The 25,084-nt window shown below is 55.3% G+C and overlaps 2 protein-coding genes across 6 annotated transcripts in view; both read right to left on the reverse strand.

Annotated features, from left to right (window-relative positions):
* Positions 1-1,436: 1,436 nt before the first annotated feature.
* On the reverse strand, positions 1,437-14,507 carry SRF (serum response factor). Of its 4 annotated transcripts, none has more exons than XM_065630713.1 (8): positions 13,970-14,507; positions 12,291-12,557; positions 6,867-7,128; positions 6,340-6,519; positions 4,613-4,732; positions 3,770-3,961; positions 3,161-3,237; positions 1,437-2,900 (listed from the first exon to the last, which is right to left on the reverse strand). In XM_065630713.1, the coding sequence occupies exons 1-8, from the start codon at positions 14,405-14,407 to the stop codon at positions 2,805-2,807; spliced, it is 1,632 nt and encodes a 543-aa protein (XP_065486785.1). In that variant the 5' UTR covers positions 14,408-14,507; the 3' UTR covers positions 1,437-2,804. The 4 variants fall into 4 exon arrangements, with proteins under 4 accessions (XP_065486785.1, XP_065486784.1, XP_065486787.1 ...); XM_065630712.1 differs by having other exon boundaries at positions 3,770-3,977; XM_065630715.1 differs by lacking the exon at positions 6,340-6,519.
* A 5,888-nt stretch (positions 14,508-20,395) lies between these two features.
* PTK7 (protein tyrosine kinase 7 (inactive)) overlaps positions 20,396-25,084 on the reverse strand; it is a 99,908-nt gene continuing 95,219 nt past the window's right edge. For both annotated transcript variants that reach the window (XM_065631002.1, XM_065631001.1), the window contains exons 15-20: positions 23,830-23,985; positions 23,415-23,647; positions 22,774-22,854; positions 22,547-22,698; positions 22,291-22,469; positions 20,396-21,261 (exon numbers count right to left, since the gene is read on the reverse strand). In XM_065631002.1, coding sequence (XP_065487074.1) covers positions 21,101-21,261; positions 22,291-22,469; positions 22,547-22,698; positions 22,774-22,854; positions 23,415-23,647; positions 23,830-23,985 — 962 coding nt within the window. In that variant the 3' untranslated portion in view covers positions 20,396-21,100. The remainder of the gene's footprint in view (positions 21,262-22,290; positions 22,470-22,546; positions 22,699-22,773; positions 22,855-23,414; positions 23,648-23,829; positions 23,986-25,084) is intronic.

The following is a 25,084-nucleotide window of genomic DNA, read 5'->3' on the forward strand; positions in this document are numbered from 1 at the left end:
TCCCACATCATGCCCAGAAAGCCCCCCACCCCCTGCAGTACACAAACTGGTGCAGGAATCTGCCTCTGATCCCCATTCATTGGCCCTAAGGTGTGTGTCATCCCCTCCTGCAAAGCATGGCCAAGATCCCAAATCTGTGCACAAAATGATAACATTTATTGAAAGAGTAATTTTTTTTAATACAAAAGAAAGCTCTGTACATAGTACTGTGATTACTCCCACGTCCTTCCAGAAACACAACCCTGGAAACTGGAGGGGAAAAAACAAAAAAAATAATCCCACACACACTTACGCGTACACACGCACGCGCGCACACACACACACACACCCCTCAAACAAGTAAAATGAATTTAAAATGTCACCACACAATAAATGCCATTTCATCCCTGATACACAAGTGTTCTTAACAAGTCTGCACTTAAATAAAATACACCATTAGCGTTTAACCAGCAGTTGTCTTTGGGGAGCAGGTGAGGGGGGTACAGTCAGACACCCTGAATCAGCAGGGGCACTCCTGCCCTCCTGGCCCCACAGCTCTGCTCCACAACGCCAGCACAAGCAAAGCGGAGCAAAGCTGGGCCACAGCAATGCGCTGGGGCATAGGACAATGCAAACTCCAACCCCATCCTTCTCCCTGGATGAACTCCGAGGTACCCAGCCTTGTTTTGGCAGCATCACTGAGCATCTTTCATACACCTAGCAACGGGGCACAGCACTCTCACACACTCCTTACTCTGAGAGCAAGGACACTAATGTGAGGCAGCACACAACATCACACTTGCCAGGATGGGCCACACCACGAATCCTTCCCAGGCTGCAAAACAAAGACCATTTTGGGAGCTCTTACACAGAGGCTTAGAAGGGACCTGTTCACATCTGTGCACTAAGGAACAGCTCTGGAGGGAGAACTACAGCCCAGATCATTAGCTAGGCGTTCAGGAGATGCCACCTGCACAGTGAGCAGGGATCAGCCACTGTGAGGCACTCACCCCCCAGGGAGGAGTGGGGATGCCCATATCCCTTAGGCAGTCACAGGTAGCACTGCTCCACACCAAGAGCAGTGACAGAACTGCCACAGGTCCCAGGACCATCAGAAAACCCAAGCCCATCTCTGGCTCCCAGGCACGCTGCAAGCCCCTTGCACCTGAGGGATGGGGTTTCCCACTGCTAGAGACCAGCCACTGCTTCACTTGCCTTCTGCCTGTTAAGCCCAAAATGATGGGTATGGAGTCCTCAGTACAGGTAAGCAGGAAACAAGCATCCCACTCAGTTCAGCTTGATACCTGGCACATGCTGGTGGGTGGAGAGTGCAGCTTAAACGCTAATGCTGAGGGAACATGTCCAAGGTTACAATACAAACTCAAAAGCAAGGCCTCTTTCCTGCCTCCATGCCCACCCACCCCCCTCCCATCCCCCGGTACAAACCCCATGAAAACTGTACAGGAGCCAAACTTTTATTCCTTAAAGAATTACATAAATACTGAGTTTAACACTTAGAAAAATAAAGTAATTTTCTTTTTTTTTTTCCTTTTTTTTTTTCCTTTTTTTTTCTCCAAGGCTTCTTTTGTCGTTAACTTAAAAAAAAAAAAAAAAAGTTACAGTAGCTGCTTCTTCCCCTAAGGATTCAGCAGCTTCTCTCACTTGCTCGCTCTCCCTCCAGGGACAGGGCTAGGTAGCAGAGCCATTCACAGCAACTCCCATGCAGGACCACGCATGCTCCAAGCCCTTCTGCCCTGGCCTTGATGAGCCTGCACAGGCTTCACAGCTGCTCCTCCACAGCCCAGGATGGCCTGCACATCACCCTGGGACTCAGAGGAAGAGCCCGCCACCTGCCCAGCAGCTCAGTGCCCCATGGGCTTCTTCCCTTTGACACTTGAGTTGTTTCTCCACCTTGTATCGGATAGAAATTTAGAAAGGACTGGCTGGAGCTGCAGGGGGGATGTGCGAAAGACCCAGCCACCATCCCCTGGGTGTATGGAGTCCACAAGCAGTGCGAGGGCTGAGAGGAAAGCGTGGGGCTGCACCAGCTGCAGAGCCCCCCCTGCCCAGGACGTCTCCAAGGCATCACTGTGCTCCTGAGCATCCATCCACTGACCACCTCAGCTTTGCGAGGGCAGCCACCACATCTGCCAGCAGCCCAGTGAGGAGGCACTGAGGGCATAGGGCTCCCTGTAGTGCAGACGAAGAGGATGGGGCTGGTGCTGCAGGCTGTGCCCTGCCCAACCAGAAATGCACGTGCAAGCTGGCCACTTGCTCCTGTCCAGAGCCCAGGGTGAGCTGGTGTGGCCAGGACCTGTCACCCCCACAAAGGCACATTGCTGAGGCCAGCAGCACAGCCTCGGCCCACTCCACTCCAATCTGTGCCCGAGGCACAGCTCTGGGTCTGAGCTGAGCCCCATGCAGAGCAAACACTCATGGGCAAGGTGACTCGGAGCACCCAGAAGGAGCCAGAGCCTCCAGTTGGGAATGGCCCGCAGTATTTATTTACAGCGGAGAGCAATCCTCCCCCATCAAGAGACAAATTTCTTTGGCTGGCATGAGACAAGCACAGCTATTGCAGCATCCAAACACCACCAAGTGCTGCATGGCCCCAGCACAGCCCCACCACGGGTGGGTCCTACAGCCCCACGCGCATGCCTGTGTGTATGTGTGTGTGGGTGGGTGTGTGTGTGCATGTGTGGATGAAGGAAACGTGAAAAGGCAACAATAAATAACTGGTGCAGTCTGTACGAGAAGGAATTGCCACCAGCCTCGGCACTGGCATGACAAGCCAAGGACAGCACAAGGCCAGCAGCAGAGGCCTCTCAGTCACTCTTGGCGCTGTGTGAGGTGTCCAAGTTGACCACCTGCAGCTCCGTCAGGCTGCTGCCACTGCTGCTCTGCTGCCCGATGACAGCCATCTAGAGAGGAAAGGGAGGAGGAAGCACTGAGGGATAGACATCATGCCCTGAGACCACATGTGCCAGCAGCCAGGGTGGCACTGTCCTTTCTCGGCACCTGTCCAAGGAGGGCAAGACTTCCTCACCCAAGAGTGGGTTGCACTTCCAGGCCTGAGGATTGGTCCTACCCAAGGGACAAGGTCTGCCCAGACCCACAAAGCATGTGCAGGCAGAGGCAGAGCAAGGACACCCCCTGAACATGAGTACCACTCCGCACCTACCTGGTGAAGCTGGACAGCTGAGACTGGGATCTGAACAGTGCCTGATGGGGCTGTTAGGAACACTTGGGGGACGCCACCTGCAACAGAGAAAGAGCACAAATGACACCATCCCTTAAGCAGTACTCCCTGCATGGGTCCTTTCTCTGAGCTCCATGGAGCTTCGCAAGTATGAAGGTGCCTGTTTGCATACATGGAAGCATCCCAGGAGAAAGCCACACATGCTAGTTTTCCAAATGCTGGGAGAAGCAGGCACAAGCCCTCAAGCCAAGTCTTGCCTGCATGGCTTCATGCTGCTTTGCCCTGCCTCATGCAACCACACATCCTCTCCAGAGTCCCCTAGCTCACTCCACTGCTTGCCCCATATGCCACCCATCCCAGCAACCCTCATCCTTTTTCCCCAGCAAATGGCTCAAGCAATCCTTTGCACAGCAGAAAGGTGGGACCTAAAAGGACGCATCAGACATCACCCTTGCCAGGCCTTTGTACAGTTGCTAGGACTGCCTATAGGAAAATTCCTTGAAATTAATATGCAATATAAAGATATGCAAGACAAGAAAAATCAGGGCGTCAGAGCATTTAAGGGAGCACTGACCCAGACGGTTGTCTTACCCTGATCCTGGACCGGGCCGTGGGACACCTGCATTGCTGAGGGCGTCTGTGAGAAAGCGTTGAGGACTGCAAGTCCACCGTCTGCAAGGCCAGATGTGGGCGCGTACATCACCGCATGTGGGCTGGGGTACATCATGTGGCCACCCACAGTGGTTGGCACAGACGACGTCATGATGGTCGCCGGGAGGGTCACTGGCACCAGGACAGACTACATGTGAGCCACACGAAAGAAATCTGCTACACTCACGTGCCTGCTCAGCACTCCTCCCTCAGCTACCCTTGGCATGCTGGCCTAAAGTGTATGGAGGTATCCATCTTGTTCTCCCAATCTCTTTGGGGAAAACCCCCAGGAAACAGGCAGTTGAGCTCAAACCTCTCTTTTACTAAGTCAGTACAAGACAACAGAAAAGCACAGTAGCCAGATACCCCAGGACTGAATTAAACTTGACATACAATTTTCCTGATGAAGCTTTAATAAAGCTGTTGATTCAGCCTGCATCCAGGCACTTGAACTCAGATTTTGCTGACAACAGAGATGTCCTCTGCATGTACAGTAAAAATTGCAAGTAGATGTGAACCAATGCCTTGTGCTAGGGGCAACGATGGCTGAGAAACCATCTGAGAACTGAGCAAACTGTTCCCTTCTCCATGCTGCAAGAGCAGATGATACAGGGGCTGGCAACAGGGATAAATACACCTGGGAAACTGTCAGAAAGCCTGGGACATAGTTGGTCTGAAGGAGGATCCTGGGCAAGGAGCAAGCATGAGGTCTGTCGGTGTGGGTTGTAATCAGCAGTGGTCAGGAAGGAAGACAGAACAAGGTTACCGTAATGTGCCAATTACCTGTTCCGCTGGAAGAGGTCTGAGTAAGGTCAGTGCTGCTGTCACTAGAGGGAGACGTTTGCTGTGGTGCCTGGTGCACCTGGATCGCCTGGACTGGGACCTGCTGAGCCATGGTACCACCTATGGAGAGAGATGAGCCCATGAGCTCAGCAGGGATACAGGCACTTTGGGCTATGAGAAAGCCACCCCAGTCCTCTGGCCACACACAGCTCCACAGCGTGGCTCTGCACTGCACTGGGGAAGGCTAACCAAAAGCAGGAGATGGCAGAAACCAGGCCCTGCCCCAAAGACCAGGCCAAAACCTGCTCTTTCCTGGCAGACAGAGGCAAAGGAGGGGTTAGCTGGCCTACAGGGCTCCAGAGAAAAAAGGCCATAGCAGCTTTTGTTCAGCTTGCAGGCATGGGTCAGGAATGTCTGGCTGCACCAAGGCACAGCACAGATGATGTTGGGAGGACAGGACCCAGTACATGCCCCCAGCACTGCCCATGGTCAGCCAGCTCTGCAAGAATCATCTCCCTGCACCGAGCAGAACTGCCCAAATGTCCAGGCCAGTAGGGCCACACTGCCTTCATACTCTGGAGCTCAGCTCCATCCTCCACTGGGCACCCAGGGAACAGCTTGTGATCTCAAGGACATCACAGTGCTCTACACAGGGATTAGAGACCACTGGACCACCAGATATGCATCCCAGAGCTGCAGGGGCACAGCCACACAACCTCCAGCCCACTTGCTGCCAAGCTCTTCAGCTCCAGAGATGGCGCTCAGCACAGGAAGCTCCACTTAGGCTCAGGTCCTGTCTCCAGAGGGAAGAGCAAGGGATGCCAGAGAACAGGAATCACCAGCCACCTCACTCAGACTGGGCATCTCCCCAGGCACCAGACCAGAGAGAGACACAAGTCCATTATTCTCTTAGCTCCTCCAGATCAGAAGGGAAATCCAGTCCCCTTGTATGGGATCATGCTGTCTGCCAGGGCCCAAAGGAGCCATAAGCACTCCAAGAAAGCATGCGTGCTATGAGACTCATTGACTTGGGCACAAACAGGCAGGACACAAGAAATACTGTACCACTCTCAGTGCTGGTCCTCAAATGATGGCTGCCCCCACAAAGGAAAGCCTAGCCCTGCTCTGAAACTCCAGCCAAGAGCATGTCCAGCCCCAGTGCAACACCTGGACAGTCTTGACTCACAACAAGAAATTCCTACAAATTCCTACACAAGGCTGCACAGCAGCACCACTCCCTCCTCTGCTCTGAGTCTTTCCTAATCTACCCTCTGCGCTGTGGTTCAGTGACTGACTGCAGATCCAAGTACAAAAGCAAGGGCAGCTGTTCAGAGCCAAATGCCAGCACCCAAAAAACATCCATGGGGCATCTGAGCCCCTGTGGTCTCCTTCCATCAGTCCTCCCAGCAGCACAGGCCAGCCTCAGTACAGCTGCACCAGGGACCTGTCTCCTCTGCATTTGCTAGCCACAGGGCAAACCCTGGGGCAGGAGACTGACAACTCACTGCTTCCCTTGGTCTGTATGCCCCAGGATGCTGCTCTTGCCTATGCCAAGCATTCTCTGCTGTCTGCCCATCTCTCCCCAGCAGCCATAGCCAGGGTGCCCTGTGCTCTGCCTCTCTGTGGTCACACCTCAGTTGGGGGTCAGCTCTCTGGCCAGGACCAGGACCCCCACAGATGCCTCCATCCCCCCACCTCAAGCAAGCGGAGGAGAAGCGAGTGCTGACCTGTCAGTGACATGATCTGCCCTCCAGCTCTGGCAGGGAAGCGGAAGACTGTCTGTTGTGCCTGCTGCAGCTGTCCAGCCATACTCATGACCACCTGGCCCTGCTGGCTGGAAAGAGCCAGGGAGTGCGGCTGTAACTGAGTGAGAGGAAGTGTAGGGGTCCCCGGAGAAAGGGAAGCACCTGCCGAAAGGAGGGAGAAAGAAAAGCTTTGTCACCACCAGCTCTTTTCACTCCCTCCAGGCTTCTCGGTGCTGCCCTGGGGTCCCAGCTCAGCTCCCTGCCACCATGCCCTTCCCAACAGCAGGGCCAGCTAGCAGCACCCTAAGGAAACAGCCACTACATGACCCTTCTCCAGCCACTGGCCTGCCTGGGCTTGAGCAAGGAATCCCAGTCAGGTTCACCCTACAGCAGCAACCACTCTGCCTCCTCCTGCTACTAGGTTTCCTCTCCACTGGAGAGGGCAGCAACACACACCAGGTGCAGAGATGGATGGATGGATGCAGTCCTCAGCCCCTAAAGGCACTGACCTGACATGAGGGTGAAGCCAGTGGGTATCGGCATGAGGCCTCCAGATGTCACTGCACTGGCTCCAGTAGTCTTCAGCACTGTCCCGTTGGCACTTGTGACGGCATTGGGGCTGATGCTGGCAGACACTGGCGCCAGGTAATTAGTGATGGGGAATGACGGGCCACTGCTGACCTGCATGGAGGTCGAGGTGGTGGGGGCTGTCTGGATGGTGGACGTTGTCCCCGGCAGGTTGGTGACAGTGAATGCTGGTTTCAGTGCATCCTGAGGAAGGAGAGATTGTGACAACTCAGATCAGCCATTGGATCTCGTCAACATCTGCCTGTGAGACCAAACCAGGCTCCATAGATTGCACTCCCATGCTAAACCGTATCCCATAGCCTGCTGCCAGCACATGGAGCAGAGCCAGGGTAGCAGAGAAGAGTTGCTTGTACAAACATGAGGAGACCGTGCCCAATAATGCAGCATGAGGAGAGCTGGAGAGAGCTCAGCATAAACCTTGGATACAAGCCCAAGGCCACACAGGTCCCCCAAGAGACTTCCCTGCAAGACACCAAGGGATGAAGCAACCCTTCCCCTCCCCAGGAGTTCCCATAGCCTCCAAGAAGAGAACAGCCTCTTTTTAGCACACAACAGGCAAAAGTAGTCCTTGCAGGGACAGACCTACAGGCGAACACACTGTCTCCCGTCAGGAATACACACCACTTCCCTTTTAGCAGGAAACACATGGCCAAGAACTGGCTCTTAAAGGCAGCTCTACACCAAAAGCGGCAAGGGAGAAGTGAGTAAGGCCAAACCTGGACACCAAGGAGGTCCAAACAGCCCTGACAGATGCTTGGGCAGGCCCTGGGGAATGCCTCCACAAATCTCCTGGAGCAAAAGGGAGAGCCTGGCCAGAGGAAGTATCGATTTGCCAGTCCACTAGCAGGAGATGGGCACAAGGCAAAGGCTTCCAAGGGACCTCACATGTGCAGGCTGTAGCTAACAAAACATGCTCCTGCAAGCAGCGTCTGCGATGCCTGTCTGAGGACAGCATAGCCAGGGAAGCTGAGCACCAGGAGGAAAGGGGCCCTGCTCTGGGCCAGCACTAGCCTGAGCAGCTGGCTCTGGGAACAAGGGAGGAACGTGTGTCAGGCTGCAGGGCACCTAACACCCCAGACTTCCACAGCCACAAAGCATGTGGCTGGACATGGCTTGAATCTGCAGGAACCAACCAAGCTCAGCATGATCCCTCTTGCACCTGGCAGCCACACTTCACCTAACATGCCTCCTTCCCCTAAATCCCCTTTTGGATACCCAGGGTCTCCACGGCCCCTTTTCCTGCCCTGCTCAGCTGGCCAAAAGCAGACTGCAAATACACTGCTCCACAGGAGACCATGCCACAGGCCACAAGAGACCTGCTGTCCTCGTGCCCTGCCACCAGAAAGCCTGGGAAATTAAAGCTGCCACACTCCCACCCCTCCTGCTGCAGGCTGGTGGGCCCAGCTCTCCCACGTGCTAAGCCTTGTTCCCAGCTTGTCAAGCTGCCAGGAACGAGGAATTCACAGCTCAACCAACAGCTAAAAAAGGGAAGGCAGCCCATTTTGGAGAGGGGGAGCCAATCCTGGGAGCTCAGCTGTGCCCCAGAGCCTGGGGAGGGAGGAGAGCAACGCCCCTCTGCCTTGGCACCACAGTCCCTGAAGTCCAAATTAGAAGAGGCACATGATAACAGAGTGGAGCCCAGCAGAGGCACTTTCCATTAGCTCAATCACAAACTCCTGCCCTCCCGCATGGGACATGGAGGCTATGGGCACCCTCCCCACGTGGGTGACAGAGCAGAGCTCTCCCCAGCCCTCTAGGCCATGGGAGCCATAGCAGAGCAGGCCAGGTCCTGTTCCCAGCTGGAAAAGCCAGGCTCCCTCATCCCCAGATGTAGCCCTAAAGCTGTACACCCCTGAGATATGGTCCCCAAGTGGCCAGGGCACTTAGCACACCCACACACTCCCTACTCTCAGGGCTGGAGGAGACATACCAAAAGATTTACAGCACCCTACTCAGGGAGATTCCCAGGACTCCCTAGAAGCACAAGGACAAACCTCAGTATGATCAGAATAGCCAAGGTGCTCAGGAGGGATGCCGTGCCAGCAGGCTTGAACTACGCACGCTCTGTCTCTGCCCTCCCTACGCTGCCACAGGTGAGACTCAGATTCTTCCTGTCTTTGCTGTGTTTCTCTTGGGCTGTAGCAATAGCTTCCAGTACAGAAAGAGAGCTGGGAGAGACCTTGGGCCGGACATCCATTGCCTTCTCCCCATGACTGTCTGAGATGCCTTAGAGCCCCTGGGCACTTGGGCTCCCCTCTGCACCCTGCAAACCCCAGACTACATGCACAAGGCCAGCCTCCAAGAAGAACCAAATCATAGGTCACCTTCAGCTGCAGAGATTATCCAAAGGGCTGTGGACAAGGCCTGAGGCAGCACAGCAGCCCTGAATGCCCTTCCTTTCCTGATCCAGCTGGCGCATTCGCTCCCCACCATCACTCATGGCAGACTTCAGTTTGCAGAGCAGTGCCTGGGGAACTGACACACAGCAGAGAGGTGCAGCACAGTGGCAGATGTCTGCACAGACCCACACCACTGGGCATGCTTAGTAAAGTTATACAGCATGAGTGGACCACAGGGCACAGCCCGGGCCATTTGATCCCCATTGTGGACCGTAGTAGGGTCTTGGGGACAGAAACAATTCCACTCCACAGCTTCTGGGGGCTGCCTGGGACAAAGCTGTTCAGCACAGCCCAGACGCCCCAGCCAGCATTATCACATGGATGTTGCAGGACAACTGCCCTTGGAGATACATGGGAAAACCCAACCTAGTCTCGAACACTTGGTCTGCATTCCAGATGGGGCAGAAAGTCCCACCTTTCCCCCATCCCGAAAACAGATGACAAGATCAGGGCTACTCTCATGTTTTGACCCCAACCTAGAGCCCCTGAGCTCCCTCCAAAATCCCCTCTCCCACATAACCACACCCAGGAGGTTACAAGAGGGCATAGTATCCTTTGGGGTTCTCATAAGACCAGACAGGTCAGTGCACAACAGTATCATAATGAGGATATAGCTGCAGTCTCCAAAGTACAGCACGCCCCAGTCCTGGCTGCAGTCTGAGCTCAGCTCCACGGCATGGAGCTCGGGTTTGGCACAGCAGGAGGATCTCATAGATGCTGCTGCCTGTAGTAGAAAGGAATAACAGCCTGGCTGTATTGCTTCCCCTCTCTGCCAAACACAAGCAGGTTTTGTCCACAGGCTCCCTTCATCCTCAGAGGGCTTCTTGGTCTGTCTGAATTGGGCTGACCTCTGCCAGAGCACTGAACCAGGCTTTCAGCCCTACAGAAGGCACAGTAGGACTGAAGAGGGTCAGGGCAGGACTGTTCCCAGCCCCAAAGTTTGCCATGACAAGAACCATCACCAGGCCAGGAGGGGGTTTAGCCAGAATGTCAAGGAGAAGACAGGGCCACAGAGCTCCTCTAGCCCCACACCAGATGCTGGGTGTGGCCACAAGGCACCCCACACTCAGCATTACCATTTGTGAGCACTGGGATGGAGCTTGCAGGACACTAAGTGGGGGTTGCATCAGAAAGCAGGCAAAGATAAGTTGTGTTAAGATTCTCCTCTGCCAAGTAACTGCACCCCAAGAACACACTTCTTTTGGGGCCATCGAGCAGTATTTTCAGGGAAAAACTTAAAGGACATGACATGGACAAGCCCCATGCCAGGGACAGGTCAGCTGCCATACACAACACCTCCAAATTACTCCAGGCACAGGTAACTTATCTCATTACAAAATGCCCACAGGACTTGCCTTTTCATCCAGAAGAAGCCCAAGAGACACTAGTCCTTACAAACACAGGCTGCACAAGGAAGAAACTGCTGGTGACAATGGGTTATTTTGCCTACTGGAAAGGGCTGGTACAGCTCACACTAGGGACCAGAGGCACCCAGGGGCATCATGCCAGATTTGGACAGCCACGACTGTTGTTGGGCTCCCATCAGTGGGAAGCCTTGCCAGGGACTCTGCTGGGCTCCAGCACAGAGCACTCCAGCCAGCAACACCTTGGCCCACCACAGCTCCTCTGCCTGCAGGGATCTCTGGGACTGCTGATACTTCTCAGGGCTCAGCAGTGATAAGATTTTGCTTGGTGCAGCACTGCATACATGTGGAGAAGAAGGCATGGAGGAATGGTGGCTGCCAGGTACCCCGCAGCACCATGACCAGAACTGTTGGGCTGCCACAGGATACAAATACACATAAGAACACCTCTCGCAGCCTCAGACAACATGCTGAGCACGTCTCAGGGCTGCACTCACTGCCTTTGGGATTACAGCACAGAGATCTCAAACACCCTTCTCCGGGTTCTGTCTGCTTAATGTTTAGTGGCTATTGTATAGCAAGGATGCTGCTGTGGCTTGCATACAGTTGGCTGGAGGGCTCCTAGAGCAAGACCACAGTCAATAAGGAAGGATGCTTTTGCAGCAACCCCAGTACCCATGCCATGAGCACCAGTATAGCAGAGCTGCAGCAACTTGCAGCACCCAATGGCACTCCACACAGGCCTAGGAAGCTGTGGCACAACCCCCAGTTCAGCATGTCCTCCCAGCCTTGCACCACAACCTCCCTGGCCTCCCATCTCCAAGTACCTGTGGACCCAAGCACCATCCTGCAAAGGAAGCATAGGGATACAGGAGCCAGCTTTCTTGCAGGAGCTCCAAGCAAGAGCACACAGGGACACAGGGAAAAGACCTTCCAGCAGAAAAGGGCCATTGCCTGACTCTGCACCCACGGGTAGGCCCTCTGCTACACCCTGGGCGAGAGGCCACAAGTAACAGCAGCAGTCAAGGGCCAGTGCCTGCAGGGACACCAGGCAGAGAGAAGAAACCGTCTGTCCAGCCAAATGTTTCCATTCCCCATGTCATCCCTGCCCCCTTCCAAAACAGCACCAAAGCAAGAGACAGCTGCAGCTTATAAGGAATGTGAGGGGCCCTGCCAGGGACTCTGGCGAGGGAAACCAGGCCTTATAAGGCCATGGAGGCAGAATCAAATTTTTATCAATGAGTGCAAGAGCATGGAGACGCCCGCGGAGAGATAACAACACTGAGAACTGGCCAGGGGGTGGGCTGGGCCCAGTGGGGAGCCCTGCAGCAAAGGCCAGGGCCAGGACACCTGCCACCCACCTCCCTCCCCCTCCAAAACACCACTACCACCAGCCAAGTAATGGAGCCAGCCCTGGGAGCACAAGCTTGCTGGAGTTGCAGCAAAAGGGGACCCATTCTCAGCTTTCCAATCTGCTTTTCAAGGAGGGCTGGGGATGGCCAGGGCTCCCAGCACATGCCGCACAAGCACAGTCCGTACCCCCCAGCGTGCCCAGGTGTGTGGCTGAGCACAGGAACATTACCTTGGTCTCCCCACTGCTGTCTGACTCGGACACCTGGTAGGTGAGGTCCGTCTCCTCGAAGCCTGTGGCGCTCATGCGCTGGTCAGTGGTGGGGTCCGAGCGCGGAGGTGAGTCTGGGGAGTTGAGGCATGTCTGGATCAACGCCTTCCCCGTCTCACTGGTGATCATGGGCTGCAACTTCCGCGTGGCAAACGTGTACACATGGCCCGTCTCACTGGCCACCAGCAGCAGGACTTGAGTGCCAGTCAGTGTGGAAAGCTCGTAGGCCTGCCAGCAGCACAGGGGAAGAACAGGGAGTCACAAGCAGCAGGAACACATACAGTGCAGGACAAGAGTCCCTGGCATGTCCCTGTGCTCCCAGCACAGCCCTCTTTCTGCTTACACCAGCTCTGACTCCCTGCCACCCCAGAGGAGCTGCGGCCACTAAACAACTCAAAACTTCCCTACATGTTGAAGTTCCCCATGCTGTGTTCCCATCTCCTTTAGTGTGCCCTTAGGGAATGTGCGTGACAAGACGCCATGGGAGAAGAGTGGCTGCTCCAGAGAGTAAGCTCAGGACATGGGGACACTGGGATGTCCCTATTCTGGAAATCCCACCTGCATCTCCAGACAGATCTAGATGTCTCCCCCCTAAACCTCTGCTAAGCCATGTGAGAGGATGCTACTCAGTCCATGTGTCTCTGCTACCTCTTATCCCTCACTGACACTCCAGCCAGACCAGGACACAGATTCCCCTCTCTGTATTCACAGTCCTGAGCACACCTACCAACCAGGATTGACCTGTGGGCTAAAAAGAACACTCTTCATATGCCATCATGGCACACTCAGTGGTCTTGCACAAGCTACCACTGACAGGATGTTCTCATTCCGCATCCCGTGCAGGCAGGATGTGCCCAGCAGTACCCCAGAGCTGTCCCCACCTTCTCAGAGTGTGTGAAGCCCAGCCCGGCTGGGATACAGCACTGCTCCGTTGTTCAGAGGATGCTACAAGCACCAACAGGGATGCAGATGAGCCAGCAGCATCCAACTGCACACAAAATCTCCCAAGTTTCCAGTCTGTCTTTGCGCAACGGCTCCAGCCACCAGGAGGCACGGAGAGCACTCCGGGCCAACCGAGACATGGTGCTGGCCCCTTTCGTGGCCAAAGGAGCCAGCGCTGCTGAGCCCTTGGCAGGGCATACCGGCTGTGCCACACGACTGGCGCAGGACCCAGCAACGGCTCACAAAGAGGCAGCCCGAGGACTCCCGGGGCACCGGGCAGCTCCAGCCGAGGGCTGGAGGCTGCACCGGGACGGGCCTCTCCGGGCACAAAAGCTGGGCACCGGCGTGTGCACCCGGCATGCTCCGGGCTGCGTGACCACCCTTCTCGCTCCCGCCTACCCAGGTCCCTGACCGGAGCCCCGCGGACGCCAGGGGCCAGCCGCAGGCGGCACCCGGCCCCGCTGGAGGCTCCCGCGCAGCCCCCCGGAAGACGCTGGAGCCGGGCCGCCTCCCCCCACGGGACCGAGAAGCCGCCGCCGCTTCCGGGCACAGCCCCGCCGGCCGGCTCCCCGCTCGGCCCGGCCGCGCACCGCCCAGGGGCCAGGGCTGGCACCGGGCCGCCGGCCACGGACAGGTGGGTGCCAACCGACAACCTCGGGCGCCCCTCCCCGCGGCCGCTCGCCACCCCGGGGCCGCACCTTCTTCATGATGCCGGTCTTCCTCTTGCTGAAGGTGGTGTAGCGCCGCAGCTTGTTGTCGATGAACTCCATCTTGATCTTCACCCGGCCCCGCGTCTTCTTCCCGGGCTTGGCACCGCTCACGGCCCCGCCGGCCCCGCCGCCGCTGTAGGCGGCTGCCGCCGCTCCCGCCGCGGGCCCTGCCGCCGCTGCCGCCTCGGCCAGGCCACGCTTCACGCCGCGCCGCTCGCTGCCCAGCTCCTCCTCCTCAGCCGAATCCGAGTCGCCCTCGCTGCCGCTGTACAGCGCCTCCCGCTCCAGGCGGCCACCGGGCGGGCCCGCCGCCGCCCCGCCGCCGTTCGCCCCACGCGGCACCGGTACCGGCGACCGGCCCAGCCCCGAGCCGCGGGCCAGCGCGGCGGCGGCGCCGTTCCCGGCCCCGGCCTGGCTCGGCAACATCGCGGCGGCGAGCGCGGGTCGGATCGGGTCAGGCCGGCCTCGCCATGGCCCCGCCGCCCGTTCCGCGATCACGGCCCCGCTCCACCGCCGCCCCCGCCGCGCCGCGCCGCCCCCATATAAAGCGATACAATGTTGCCTTTTATGGAGAAGGCGCTCCTTATATGGGGCGAGCCGGCACCCCGCCGGGAGGCGCTACCCCATTGGCTGGCGGCCGCTAAGCGCCGGCGCCCATTGGCCGGCGGCTGGCTTTTGATTTGCATTCGTTCCGACTGCGCTCGCGTCACTCTCAGATTGAAACACGCAGGGAGGCTCTTAAAGAGACAGGCACGCCGCGCGGCGCGGACGGGGCGGGGCGGGCGGTGCTGGTGGAGTGCTGCCGCTGCGTACACCGGTACCCGGCCCGGCTGTCCTGCGGCTGGGCGGCTGAGACAGCTGCTCTTCCAGCCCTCACTCCCCTGTTACTGCTGCCAGCTCCAGGAACTCGTGTCCTCGTAGACGACACACCACATGCAAGAGACCCCTTGCCTTGCCGTCCTCGGGATACAGTCGCACCACTACTGCGGCCGCCTCTTAGTGATGCCACCAGGTGTTGCTCCAGGCAACCCTCCACCGTTCCCACACCCTGTAGGTGACAACATGTTGCCCATCTGCCTGGGGGTTGCGGGGTCTGCCTAGGGTCAGGAGAAGGGGCTGCAGAGGCACTGAATGGGTCTGAGGGACACAAGGGTGCTCAAGGCACTGGGCTGGGCAGATATGACCAAAATACACATTGCCCAAGCACAAGTTGACCACTGGCCAGAAGAAAAAGGATGAGCCCACAGCTACCTTTGAGTCCACAGGAGGAGAGAATGGGGTCCTGGACCACAGCATCTGTGGGCAGGACAGACTGACTGTACACTTGTCCCCTGGGCGGATGGCTGGGCTGGCCCCAGTACACACACAGGGGCCCATGTCCACCCCAACTCTGCAGCTCAGAAGGTTCCTAGCAGGTGGCACAGGCCATGTATTCTGCTCAGGTATGAGCCAGGATCTCCACAGGAGAGGGATAGCCCATGCAGACAGGACAACTGGGTACAAGGCAGGCTGTATGGGGGTCAGCAGGGGTGCAGGAGGGACCACACAGCCCCAGAGCTTGAAGCTGTGAGGACAGAGCCACATCCTTGGCTGAGAAAAGAGCTCTCCCACACCATATCCTTCAAATAGGAGCTGCAGCCCAGGGCAAGACCTCACCCCTGCAAGCACCAGCCCTGCCACAGACCTATTTTGCCTCCTGGGCACCCCACAGAGGGTTCTGCAGCTTGCACAAGACCTTTCCATATCCGTCTCATCACTCCGGACATGCATGCTTGCCACCAGCCTTCACAGCTGTCTCCGATTCTCTAGGGCTAACCTCCTACAGAGCAAGAGAGTAGTTGCAAAACCAAACACCCCTCTCACTGCTGCCACCGCCTCCCCCTCCTCCCTGCCAGCCATGCTCCTCCAGTGAGCACACATACCATTTATAGCTCCTAGCAGGGCTGCTGGGACTCACATGCCTCCCATCACATGCCCTGGCCACACTCCCTTCACTCCGAGCACAAACTACACCTGGCACAGGTGAGACAGAGGCCTGGCCATGTCGCACCAGGCTGAGGAAGGGTCAGCAGACACCCTGCATGGCTGGAGGCAGCAGTTCAGCTGAGAGCAACTGGCACATGGGTCTGACAGCCAGAGCCAGTCCAATCCACTTGCTTAGCATAAGTCTGCAACTGCTGCAGGTACCAGGATGGGGGTTCCTCTTGCCCATGGGGCTTCTACATGCTCCCCCTTGGGTCTTTTGCTCTCCAGACTGCAGGAGAGTCTGCACAGGTGAGAGGTGAGAACTAGGTCTTTTTGGGCTGGCTCATTCCTTCTGCTGCCATCTTCCCCCTTCCTAGCCGCATCCTGGGGATGCCTTATGAGATGCTTGTCTCACCTGTGCTCTGGATGTGACCAGAACATCAGCCTGCCTCTGAGCTTCCTGGAATTCTAATCTCTCACCAAGATACCAGACACACATTGTAAAACCAAGCCCTGTTCCCCAGGGCCACCATTACCCACAGGACGCAAGTTTCCAGCAACACTGGACCTCCCTAACCAAACCAGCACCAAGTGGTGGTTGAAAGCAGCTTAAACCAGGTTTTTGGCCACTTGACAGTCCCATTTCATCTTGAGGGTTGTTCTCACAACCACCTAGTCATAAAATTCACATTTCTAATGGTCTTCTTACACAGCTGTGGGCACAGCACTTGGCACAACGTCATAAAAACCTTTTACCCAGTTACCCTCAAGGATCCTTCCAGACAAGCTGCTCTCTATGCCAGGGCCACTATAGCGTCGGCCCTGCTGCCAGCTGCCCCCAGCATCATCCCAGCCCTCCATGTCCCCTTTGCATCCCTATTATAGGCCATTGCAACAAGTATTTTCTGCATCCTTTTCCAACTCTTTCCAGCTCTCTGGGGAACTATTAAACACCCTCTGCACTCAACACTGCAGTTGTGATGGTTTCCTGTCCTGTTGCTGGTCTTCTTATCATCGATACTTCAGCATTTTTTTTTTGCCTGCTGCTGAGTACAGGTAGATGGTCTTTTTTAACAGCCAGATCTCTTCTGTCAGCAGTAACAACTAGCTTGGAGGTATTGCTGCTCACATAAAATGAGGTAAGGGCATTTTTTAATGTGGGGTGGTGGTTTTTTTTTTTTTGGTCAGCAGAGGGGTGTTTCTGCTCTTCATACATGATATCAGGGAACAGCACAAGTGGGACCACTCCCTGAGGGGTGCCTAGTCCTAAGGGTGACCCCGTGCCCTCACTAACAGGTATAGACCCACAGTACCTGAGCAAAGCAGAGTCAAGGTGCTGGTAACAGGATCCATCCACAGAGCAAGCAATGAACCAAGCCCAGTATCTACTTATTCACATGACAGAGCCAAAGCCAGGACTGGATAATAAGGTCACAATATATGCCCAGAAGATAGGGCTAGAGACAAGGCCAAAACAGGAACACCTACAAGACAGCTCAAAACAGAACTGAAGGCCCAGGCTTGAGCTTAAATGCAGCTCAAAAGGGTGGGAGGTCCTAGCTGAGGCTGCTTAGGACAATTAAGGCTCATTATTTCTGCCACAGGTGCCTGACACAGCTGCATAAGAGCCACGGGGCAGCAGATGAAATCAGAGCAAGCCAAAAAGCTCTTCTTCAGGCTACATAGTGGATCTGTGCACTTATTGTCCTAGGGTGTTCAAAGCATGCATAGTTATAAAGGGATAAACTTAGATAACTTTCTGGCAAGAAAAAGTATCAAGGACTGCTGGAAACGCCTGGTTTGGAGATCCTTATGCTTTAGAGAGTTGTTAGCTGGGACAGTGCCTACCTCTTACATTATTCAGTAAATGTACAATTTTGGCCACAGCTGGTGGCCTGTTGCTATTCTTTCTGGCCCTGGATACAACACGTTGTCTTCCTTCCATGTTGGGGTTTTTTGGGTTTTTTTTTGTTTTTTTGGGTTTTTTTTAAGAAGTTCCTTCAACTTGGGCTGAGGAAATTGGATCACACCTCTGTAAACTGCCCAGGTCCTTTCATTCTCTTGCAGGGGCTCTGATTTCCTGCTCTCCTCCACCACATTTAGCTAGGACTGTATTTGCTCAGCTCGCTGTTTCCAATTAGTTTGGCCAACGTGTGTCCCACCCCCAAGGATATAAAACTTTGTCATGACATCATTCACAAAAATACACTATCTCAATCCCCATCTTTCTGAACTCTTTAGGCCTGCAGTTTGTCCTAGCTTTGGTGCCTTTCCATTTGGGTGCTTCTCCATAGTCACCAGGACTTGACTGCATAGTAAACAGGCACTTGAGTCCCCAGGATGCGTTAGCATAAAGTTGAGCACCCCATCCTGACACTGTTCACAGAACCAGCCTGCTGCAGCCACGTCATTCCCTCCCAATACACAGAGATACATATGTGCATGAAGCTGGCAGAGCAAGGATGTCACTCCAGAAGTCCTTGGTGTCTCTATTCTCTAGCTGTGGCATCACAGAGATGCCGCTTCACTGGGCCACCACAAGTGATGGTGCCTGGTTCCACCTCCAGCCCACCCCGGAGTGTTTTGAGCAAGCACAGCAATAGCCCTGCCACTCTGCCTGTCACAACATGGGGCAGCAAGGTGGGAGGACGAGGATCATTCATTGTGTCCGAGATGCAGAAGGCCTTCACCTGGGACATAGACTGAAGGTCACTCACTGACCTGCCTGTCATCTGATGCTGTACAACTGCCCTTCCCTGCCGCTCATCTCAGACAGCCTTTGAGGAAGAGCACCAAGGACCAGCATGGAGCAGGTAACCCCTGCTGAGGGATGAGATGCTGCAGTGTAGGAATGCCTGTCCAGCTAGAAGGATCTAGTGATCTATCCACAAGTGCCCGAAGAAGCCATTGCAGAACCAGCTGGGAGTTATTTCTGGGGCAAGATGTGCTCTAGAGGTAAAGAACACCACAGGGATGCACAGGCAAGACAAGATACAATTATCAGTGATGTGGTTGCAGGAATCAGCCCACAGTGTGCGGCTGTCCTGCCCAAAACACAAGCCAGCAGACAGAAAGTCCACAGGAATGGGACAGGTGAGAGAGATGGAACAAAAGGACATCAAACAACAGCAAATGCATGTGAGAGGTCACTTGCAAGTTGGTGAGCATGCATGCAGCAGCGATACAGCACTTACACACTTCAAAAGGGTTGTGTACACACTGGGAAGGACTGGAAGGAGCGACAAGAGGGACATGGAGCTGCAAGGGGGAGAGAAGGCACATCCTGGGACCTCTACCCATAACAGCTCTGGGACTGCCTCAGACCTTTACCGCTCTTGGGGGGAGCTATTTTTCCTAATATCTAATATGAATTTCCATCGTGCAGCTTGTGCCCATCGCCTCAAGTCCAGCCCCAGTAGGCCTCCCAGGAGAGCTCAGACCTTTCTCCATAACCCCTTCAAGTCTTATGAGGAGTAGCTGAGGGAACTGGGGCTGTTTAGCCTGGAGAAAAGGAGGCTGAGGGGAGACCTTATTGCTGTCTACAACTACCTGAAAGGAGGTTGTAGCATGGAGGGTGTTGGTCTCTTCTCCCAAGTAGCAAGTGTTAGGATGAAAGGAAATGGCCTCGAGTTGCACCAGGGGAGGTTTAGATTGGATATGAGGAAACATTTCTTCCTGAAAAGGGTTGTCAGGCATTGGAACAGGCTGCCCAGGGAAGTGGTGGAGTCACCATCCCTGTAAATGTTTAAAAGACGCATAGATGAGGTTCTTAGGGACACGGTTTAGTGCCAGTGTTAGGTTAGTGGTTGGACTCTATGATCTCCAGGGTCTTTTCCAACCAAAATGATTCTATGACTGAGGCTTCTTGTATATCACCTGCCCACCCCTTCTTCCCCAAGCAGACTGTCAGAAGCCTGCACTTGCTCACGGCCATTGCCACAGTCCATGCGTGACAACCGCAGTCCCCCAGTATCTCCATCCTGGCCTGGCGCTGCTAGCTCCTTGGTCCTGTAAGACACAGGAGCTGACATCTCCCATGTGAACACACAGCCCAGTGCTGGCTGCAAAGCTGCCCCAGGGCCCAGGGGTGGGTGCACAAACCCCATTACAGAGGAGAAAACTTGCTGTGAAAGCTTGGCTACCTGAACTGGGGGGAAGCCTGTCAACATGTCCTTAAGCACTTGCTTGCAGGGAGTCCTAGAGGGACATTTTCTTGAGACTATGACTGCCCAGAGAAACAGCAAGTGCTGAGGTGAAGTGCTCCCTCAGGGTATGACAGCCTGGGAATGGCATCTCAGATCCAGCTGTGTAAGAGGCAAAAGGGTTAAACACAGGAGAGAAATGCCTGAGGAACCAGACCCCAACCCTTCTCAGGAACCAGTCAGCCATCTGACAGCAGCCTCTTCCAAAGACCAAAAGACCATCAAACAAACAAACAAAAAAAGCCTTCTTTATTGAGAGCAGCACATAAAAAACCCAACAAAACCCAACCCTTCTTGGCTGCAGTACCCTCTGCTCAAGCAAACAAACTAAACCCACTCTAGGCTGCATTCCAGTAACAGAAATACTATGGTAGGGAGGAGTCAGCGTTCTGGAGGAGGGAGAAAGGGGATGCTGCCCAGAGTCCTCATATAAAAAAAAGGCACAGGGTAGCTGGGAAAGGTAGTGAGCTCCTTCATATGCCAGGCACTTTGTGTTCCTGCTGGCTGGCCTGTACCTGCAAGGCGCAGGGGTGGCAGGCATGCCTAACACAGACAGACGGAGGGATGGATGGAGAGAGAGATGCTGGGCCAGGCCAGCAGATATGACCATGGTGAGCAGGGACAGAGAGCCTGGTGCTGGAGCCCGGCTCTCACTGGGTAAGGAGGGCTGTGCTCCATCCACGCCAGCAGCCCTAGGGCACCAGGCTGGGCAGGCGGGGAGCAAGAGGCAACAAGAGCTGTCTTTTTGGGACCCATGGAGGAGAGGGGTGGGGGGGGCGGGGCTGGGGTACACTGGCTTGTGCTTTGAGTCCAGCAGCTGCTGGTGCCCAGCTGCTCACTGGCACACAGGGGTCGGGCTCAGCAAGGGGCTGCAGGAGTACCAGGGGCCCCCCAGGCACCTACAGACCCCTGTCCACCCCACCATGTCCTTCCCCAGCAAGGGCCAGGTTGCTCAGGCTTTGCTGTCAGCTGGATTGTCCCCGAGAGCGGTGGCAAGTTCACTGAAGGAGGGTCGATCCTTGGGGCTGGCGGCCCAGCAGCGCTGCATCAGCTTGGCAAGGCGGGAAGGGCAGCCCTCAGGGTGCGGGAGCTTCGTCTTTTCTGATTGCAGACCTGGTGTGAAAACAAAGTCCAAAGGGAAGAGGTGTGATCCTCTCAGCAAGTTACAAGGGCAGCATCTCTCTACGTGGGCTGGAACAGCCTCCTCAGCCAGACCAGCACCATGTCATAGAATAACAGTATAGTTTGGGTTGGAAGGGACCTTCAAAACTCATCTAGTCCAACTCTCCCACCATGAGCAGGGACAGTCCCTGGGGGATCAAAGAATATCAAAACAGATGGCTCTCCAAACCTACAGAGCCCAGGTGGATGCCAACTCAGTAATAATCAGAGCAGGTAGCAAGGGCACAAGCATAGAGTCATGGGTTGGAAGGGACCTTCAAAGGTCATCTAGTCCAACCCACTGCAATGAGCAGGGACATCTGCGATTAGATCAGGTTGCTCAGAGCCCCGTCCAGCCCGGCCTGGGATGTTTCCAGGGATGGGACATCTACCACCTCTCTGGGCAACCTGTGCCAGTCTTTCACCACTCTCATTGGAAAAAATTTCTTCTTCATGTCTAGCATGAATATCCCCTCCTCTACTTTAAAACCATTACCCCATGTCCTAATGTAACAGGCTCAGCTAAAAAGTCTGTCCCCATCTTTCTTAGAGGCCCCTTTTAAGTACTGAAAGGCCACAATAATGTCTCCCCGGAGCCCCCTCTTCTCCAGGCTGAACAACCCCAACTCTCTCAGCCTGTCCTCACAGCAGAGTTGTTCCATCCCTCTGATCATTTTTGTGGCCTCCTCTGGCCCCTCTCCAACAGGTCCATGTCTTTCCTGTGCTGAGGGCTCCAGAGCTGGACACAGGACTCCAGGTGGGGTCTCACCAGAGCAGAGCAGAGGGGCAGAATCACCTCCTTCAACCTGCTGGTCATGCTCCTTTTGATGCAGCCCAACAAATGATTGTATCAAGAGGTGAGTCAAGAGGGGATTGTATTGTGTCAAGAGGGGAGATGTCACACAGCCCAGCTGGCCCCCTCTACCACAGAAAAAGGAAATACGCCACAATGCCAGGGACAGCACAGGTTACTTCACATACCTGCTAGGACCTCATCATCTGCCATTGGGCTGTAGGGCATCTCTCCATGCATGAAGACTTCCCACATGAGCACCCCAAAGGACCACACATCTGATTTAGTGGAGAACTCATCCTCCAGCACTGCTTCAGGTGGCATCCAGCGCAGCGGTATCCAGGCCTGGCGGAAGTGGTAGTACTCGCTGCAGGCAGGACAAGCAGGCAATGAGACTGGTGGCACCCCATCTCCTCCCATTCCTCCCCCAGGCTCCCAGCTGACCTGTTGTACACATCCTTGCTGAGGCTCAGGGATGAGACCTTGACCTGCCGCTGGGCACTGACCAGGCAGTTCCTGGCTGCCAAGTCCCGGTGCACGAACCTGCCGTTGGAGAGATGCTCCATGCCCAGGGCCACCTGTGCACAGAGAGATACCTGACCCCAGAGAGGTGTCAGCACTGGCTGCCCTCCTCAAGGTCCCCAGCCCCACAACACTTCGGAAAGCTGCACCTTATGTTTGGTAGTGAGGGGTTGTGGCTTCAGAGACTCATCTTTGCTCTTGGAGATCCTCAGGAACTGCTTCAGGTCCCCCTGGGAGACAGACAGCAACTCAGAGGCAGCACCTCTCCATGCAGTGCCTGCATGTGGGAGCCCCATGGATCCGCATCTCCTGGGCCATAGTCCCTGCTTGTTCTCCTGGTCACTGCCCTGTAGGGCAAGGCAGTATTTCCGTTCTGGGCCTCAGCTGGCTAAGATCAGGGCAAGCAGGTCTGATGTTTGCAAGAGATTTTTCATGCCCCAAATTGATTTATCTCCCATGAGCTCCGGGTTCCCCATAGTAGCCCTTAGCATTCGCAGCCACTCTGCAGCATGGGGTCCAACAGCTTAACTCACTCAGCTGAGTCCTGGGCATAAACCAGAAATCGGGAGGATGTGGAAACAGACAAAGTCACCTCCGGGTCTTGCAGGAGACCCTCATTCCCCTTAAAACTCCTCCACACACCGAGAACAGTGTTAAGCTCAGTCTGGTCTCCTTACACCTTGCTTGTCCTGTGCTGCCAGCCTGGACCATGTCACACTTGCAGGCCCCATGCCCAGTGACCACCCCTCCTCCTCCACCTCACTGCAAACACTGCTGGCCGGGCCCTTACCAAGTCCACATACTCCAGGACCATGTAATGTGGCTCTGCCTCGCGGCACAGCCCCAGCAGCCGCACCACATTGGGGTGGTTCAGCTTGCCAAACATCTCAGCCTCTCGCCTGAAGTCCATCTGCAGCTGCTCATCCCGTGTCTGCAGGCTCTTCACCAGAACCAGGGCTTCATCCTCACCATCCTCTGCACCTTTTGCCTTGGCCAGGAACACTTCACCAAACTCCCCCCTGCCTGGAAGTGTAGAGCAGCACATGAGAAGTCAGCAAACATTAGGACAGCACAGTATTTCACAACCCAGCAGCTGTGGGCCCCTCTGTACCCCCGCATATCCAGTTTTCCGGCTAGCATGTGCTGGGGTTTCAGCCACAGGTTTTCTGCTGGAGTGAGGTCAGGGCCAGGGTGGCCCAGCATACCCAGTGTTGTGATCGTCTGCAGGTTTGAACGTGGAAAGTGCATCTTGTCGGCAGCACTATGCCGCTTGCTGGCCCCAGAGCTGCTGCCCAGGTTCGTCAAGGCCACTTCTTCTTGGATCTCTGCTGTCATCTGCCCATTCTGCAGCAATGCACTACCTGTAAGGGAAGCACAAATGGCTTCAGCATCCTGGCAGGCTGTGCAGAGAACGTCAGGCTGGCGATCAGCACCTTCTGGGGCTGACACTCGGAACACCCACAACTGGCTCCAAGAACCCCAGTTTGATGCCTAGCTGCACGCAATGGAGTGGCCTCCGGACAGTTGTTTTCTCTGGGCTCACGTCTGGCCACATTTTGGGCAGCCCTGCAGCCACCCTTGAGATCAGGTGCTGAGCAACGGCTTTGGTCCCAGAGACAACCAGCTCCATCTGGCCTTGCCCATCCCATGCCACCCAGCCATCCCAAAGGGGTGGCTACATTGAAACTGCCAGTGACAAAACTCTGCACAACAGCAGCAGGAGATTGGATGTGTGAGGCAGAGAGAGAGCAGAGAGAGGACCCTGCTCGCTATAGCCACAGTCTCTTCATGCCCAAGAGACTCAAGTCCATCTGGTGCTGGCTGCTGCAGCCTGACCCCCTGCTCCTGCTCACTTCCCAGCAAGCCAGCAATGCTCAGGTCCTTGGAAATCTTGAACCTGTCAGACCAGATCAGCTTGAAGTTTCCTTTACTGCCTGGGTTAAGGCAGTGCTAGGAAGCATAGAATCATAGAATCATAGAACAGCTTGGGTTGGAAAGGACCTTCAAAGGTCATCTAGTCCAACCCCCCTGCAATGAGCAGGGACATCTTCAATCAGATCAGGTTGCTCAGAGCCCCGTCCAGCCTGGCCTTGAATGCTTCCAGGGATGGGGCATCGACCACCTCTCTGGGCAACCTGGGCCGGTGTTTCACCACCCTCATTGGAAAAAATTTCTTCCTCATGTCTAGCCTGAACCTCCCCTCCTTTAGTTTAAAAAGCACTATCCTTGCAATCAACCCCAACAAGCCTTCTGCTCAGGAACTCCACTAGAAATTTCCTCGGCACATACAGAAGCCAGTGAACAGGACAAAATATTATTGCTGTAAGAAAGCAGAGAACCCCGCATTTTACAGGCAGCTTGTAGGGGAAAGACTGTATATTATATATACCTTTATAGATAGTAAACCTTGATTTTGAATGCATTTGCTGCTTGGATCAGACTTGGTGCTAGGAAGCAGTA

This window comes from Caloenas nicobarica, chromosome 3 (assembly GCF_036013445.1).
Source record: "Caloenas nicobarica isolate bCalNic1 chromosome 3, bCalNic1.hap1, whole genome shotgun sequence".
NCBI lineage: Eukaryota > Metazoa > Chordata > Aves > Columbiformes > Columbidae > Caloenas > Caloenas nicobarica.

What these genes read in the sequence shown, in the direction of transcription:
- SRF (XM_065630712.1), bottom strand. Translation starts at nt 14,407, where the DNA reads ATGTTGCCGAGCCAGGCCGGGGCCGGGAACGGCGCCGCCGCCGCGCTG. An exon ending in TGGCTTCACCCTCATGTCAG is followed by an intron (nt 6,520 to 6,866) that starts GTCAGTGCCTTT and finishes TCCTTTCGGCAG; the next exon opens with GTGCTTCCCTTTCTCCGGGG. An exon ending in CAGCTGTCCAGCTTCACCAG is followed by an intron (nt 2,901 to 3,160) that starts GTAGGTGCGGAG and finishes TTTCCTCTCTAG; the next exon opens with ATGGCTGTCATCGGGCAGCA.